This window comes from Vigna angularis, chromosome 6 (genome assembly GCF_016808095.1).
Source record: "Vigna angularis cultivar LongXiaoDou No.4 chromosome 6, ASM1680809v1, whole genome shotgun sequence".
NCBI classification, from domain to species: domain Eukaryota; kingdom Viridiplantae; phylum Streptophyta; class Magnoliopsida; order Fabales; family Fabaceae; genus Vigna; species Vigna angularis.
In genome coordinates, this window is record NC_068975.1 from 11,877,385 (window position 1) to 11,880,488 (window position 3,104).

The 3,104-nt window shown below is 36.3% G+C and overlaps 1 protein-coding gene across 4 annotated transcripts; it reads left to right on the forward strand.

The window, feature by feature from the left end:
• LOC108344709 (E3 ubiquitin-protein ligase RZF1) lies at positions 1 to 2,480 on the forward strand. Of its 4 annotated transcripts, XM_017583173.2 has the most exons (3): positions 1 to 183; positions 1,136 to 1,207; positions 1,302 to 2,480. In XM_017583173.2, exons 2-3 carry the CDS (start codon positions 1,152 to 1,154, stop codon positions 2,251 to 2,253), a joined length of 1,008 nt encoding a protein of 335 aa, XP_017438662.1. In that variant the 5' UTR covers positions 1 to 183; positions 1,136 to 1,151; the 3' UTR covers positions 2,254 to 2,480. The 4 variants fall into 4 exon arrangements, with proteins under 4 accessions (XP_017438662.1, XP_052734981.1, XP_017438664.1 ...); XM_052879021.1 differs by lacking the exon at positions 1,136 to 1,207 and having other exon boundaries at positions 3 to 183; positions 1,285 to 2,480; XM_017583175.2 differs by lacking the exon at positions 1,136 to 1,207 and having other exon boundaries at positions 4 to 183.
• Positions 2,481 to 3,104: the final 624 nt, after the last annotated feature.

Sequence of the window (3,104 nt, forward strand, 5' to 3'; positions counted from 1 at the left end):
AGTCAAAATTTTGAACATGTGAAAATTACAAAGGAAACTTGCCCTCGGTGGGAACTCCCTATCAATTGTATAGAGTTTCTTCTACTTTCTCTCTCCACCGAGCTCAGAATCTTTTGCAACTTATGCTCTGAGTTTTTTCATTCATTTTGGTTTCTTCTTTTGTCTTTCTCTTCCTTTTCATTGGTAAGTTCACTCTCATAAATTCTGATTTTTTTCTTCTTCTTGCTATTCATTATGTTTTTTTCAGTGGATTCTAGGTGGGTGTGAACTCAGAATGATATTTGGAGTGATGGGTGTTTGTTTATATGCTTTGATGACAACATGGTGTGGTTTTTGTTGGATTTTACTTTTCAGTTTGCTTTTGTTGTGTTGCCTTCACTATATTTTGTTTCTGGCTTTGTGGTTGTGTTTGAGGAAAAGCTCTGTTTCTGTTGTAGAAGCTAGCTGGTTCCTGTATGAATTTTGTTCCTCCTTATTTCATGTGGTAATTGCTTTGTTTTGTTCAGGGTAAACATTTAAATCATTTCAATCTGTCTGTGTGAAGTTATGGAGCTTTGTCTCCCTTTAAAATTGTTGGACTTGACCGGTTTTCTATTGGGGTTATGGTAGGAAGAAGAACTCCTCTGATAATCCAAAACCCATTCGAAATTTTTTGTTCTGGATATTTTTAGATGGATATTTTGCATCCCTTTAATCAGGTTAACTCATGATCCTATGTGCTTGCTTTAAATTTTGTTGAAATTCTTCATTATTCGATTACAAGAGATAGTTGACTATATAGTTGACCTTATGTTCACAGCTCTAACTTCCTGTGTTCATTGTATGACCTCATTTATAATTTCCTTTTTTTCTTGGGCAACTATTTGTTTTCTGATTTGAAATGTGTTTATATCTGCTTGAAATCCAATCAGATGCTTTGTCACTAGTTTACTTTAATCGGGGGGGTCTTTTTATGTTTCTTGTTCATATTGTTTTCTGAGTCAAATTTTTCGAAAGGCATTTCTTGATGTCCATAATAATGTTATGAAACTACCTTGTGACATGAAGTTTGATTATATTTGGGTCCCTTTTCTTCTATCTTGTTGGAGTTTTCCATTCCTTATCTCTCTCAGATTTACCATTTGGTTTTTCTTAGGGATATAATATCGAGCATGTGGTGTGCTGCCAACACACTCCACCACAATATCCTAAATGTTCATCATGACTTGTTAGCTGCTTACTTTTGTTGTCAATTTTATGACTCATTTTTTTAACTTCATCTGTGACTAAAATGACCATCTGAAGCTTTATACTTGGTGCAGAAGCAGAGTGAAAGTTTGTAGTGAAAGAGAAAGCATGTCAAGTGGAACGACATACTGGTGTTATACATGCAGGCAGCCAATCTGGCTTGAAAGGAGAGATGCAATTTGCCCTTACTGCGATGGAGGCTTTGTGCAAGAACTATACGAGCTGCTGCGAGCAGTTTCAAGGCAACAAGGGTTTTCATCACAAAGGGAAGATTTTCATCAAGTCCCTGACATTATGGATGCTGTAAATCATGTTATGGAGCAAAGAGGTTCCGAGCCAAGAGTTGGAGTTAGAGATGGTGTTGACAATTTCATGAGGCAGAGAATGGCTGGAAGCTACACAAACTTTGACGTCAGAAGGAGGTTTGGTAACACCCCTCTTCCTGATCAGACTTGGGGGGTCTATACATCTGGTCCTTATCTCATATTTCATGGTCAACCTCCAGGGTTCACTGTCTCTAACAACAGTGGCTCAAGAAGTGGTTCTGGGCATGTTGATTTTGGTCACTACTTTCTTGGTCCTAGACTTGAAGGACTCATTGAGCAGCACATAACAAATGACCGGCTTGGTCCACCTCCTGCATCACGCTCTTCTATTGATGCAATGCCAACAATTAAGATCACAAATGAACACCTCCAATCTGATTCTCACTGTGCAGTTTGTAAGGAAAGGTTTGAACTGAGTTCTGAGGCCAGGAAAATGCCATGTAGCCACATTTACCACTCAGATTGCATTGTTCCATGGTTGGTCCAGCACAATTCCTGTCCAGTTTGCCGTGTTGAGCTGCCATCTCAAGGACACTCCAGTTCCCGAAGTAGTCATAGTAGGGGAGGAAGGAATGGTAGTGACAGTAGTAGTGGCAGTGACAATATCTCAAGGAGAAGAGGAAATAGAGAGATGACCAGTGGAAGGAGGAATCTGCTATCATATTTGTGGCCATTTCGAACTTCTAGTTCAAATACTTGATCATTGTACTGAGACTGGGGAACCTACTCTTCTACAAGTCTTTGGCCTGTGCCAGAAGTGAACTAAAAGTTTCATTTCTTCTTCAGCACAACACAAGTGTAATTAGCTGTCACACAATGATTATGTTTGTGAAGATTGTGCTTTGAACTTGATCTCATTGATGCTAGATCGTAGAAATATGTGAAACTCTTTGTATATTCTTGGAAGCAATTTTCGTTTTATAGTTTCAGTTGTATGCATGGTCATGTGTGTGTTTGAGAGATAAGGAAGGAAAAGGTGAGTGATGAAGGATAAACAAATCATTTCCTTTACCAAAAGAGTCACTACACAACACACAAGCATAATAACAGTCATCAAACACTTCACTTTGCAATCAGCCCATAACAGAAAATTGGCAGTGTGAAACAAAACCTTTTGGAACTCAACCTCCTTATCTATAAATTAAAGTTAATTTATGTATAAATTAAATGTTAGATTTTAAAAAAAATGAATGAAAAATAAGTTTTACAATTTAACTCATTTACAAGTTATACTTTAGACGATTTTAGATGGTAGACATGTTTTTATTTTATTTTATTTCTAATAGCACCTGAAAATGTTTCTTCAGAACGATTCATAGTTTTATACCGAATTTAATTGGTTTGGTTTTAATGAACTACACATTAGTTTACCAAAATTTTGACCAATTCTTTCACAGTTTGGCTAATAGTTCTGAACTCATGGTTGATAGATTTTTTGTTTTATTAAATCAATTGATTTGCCCCAATTGCTAAAACATAGATTAAAGGATATTTAGATAAATTTTTCTATAAGAACTTTTAAGAAAAAAAATTGAATTCAACTATTTTATA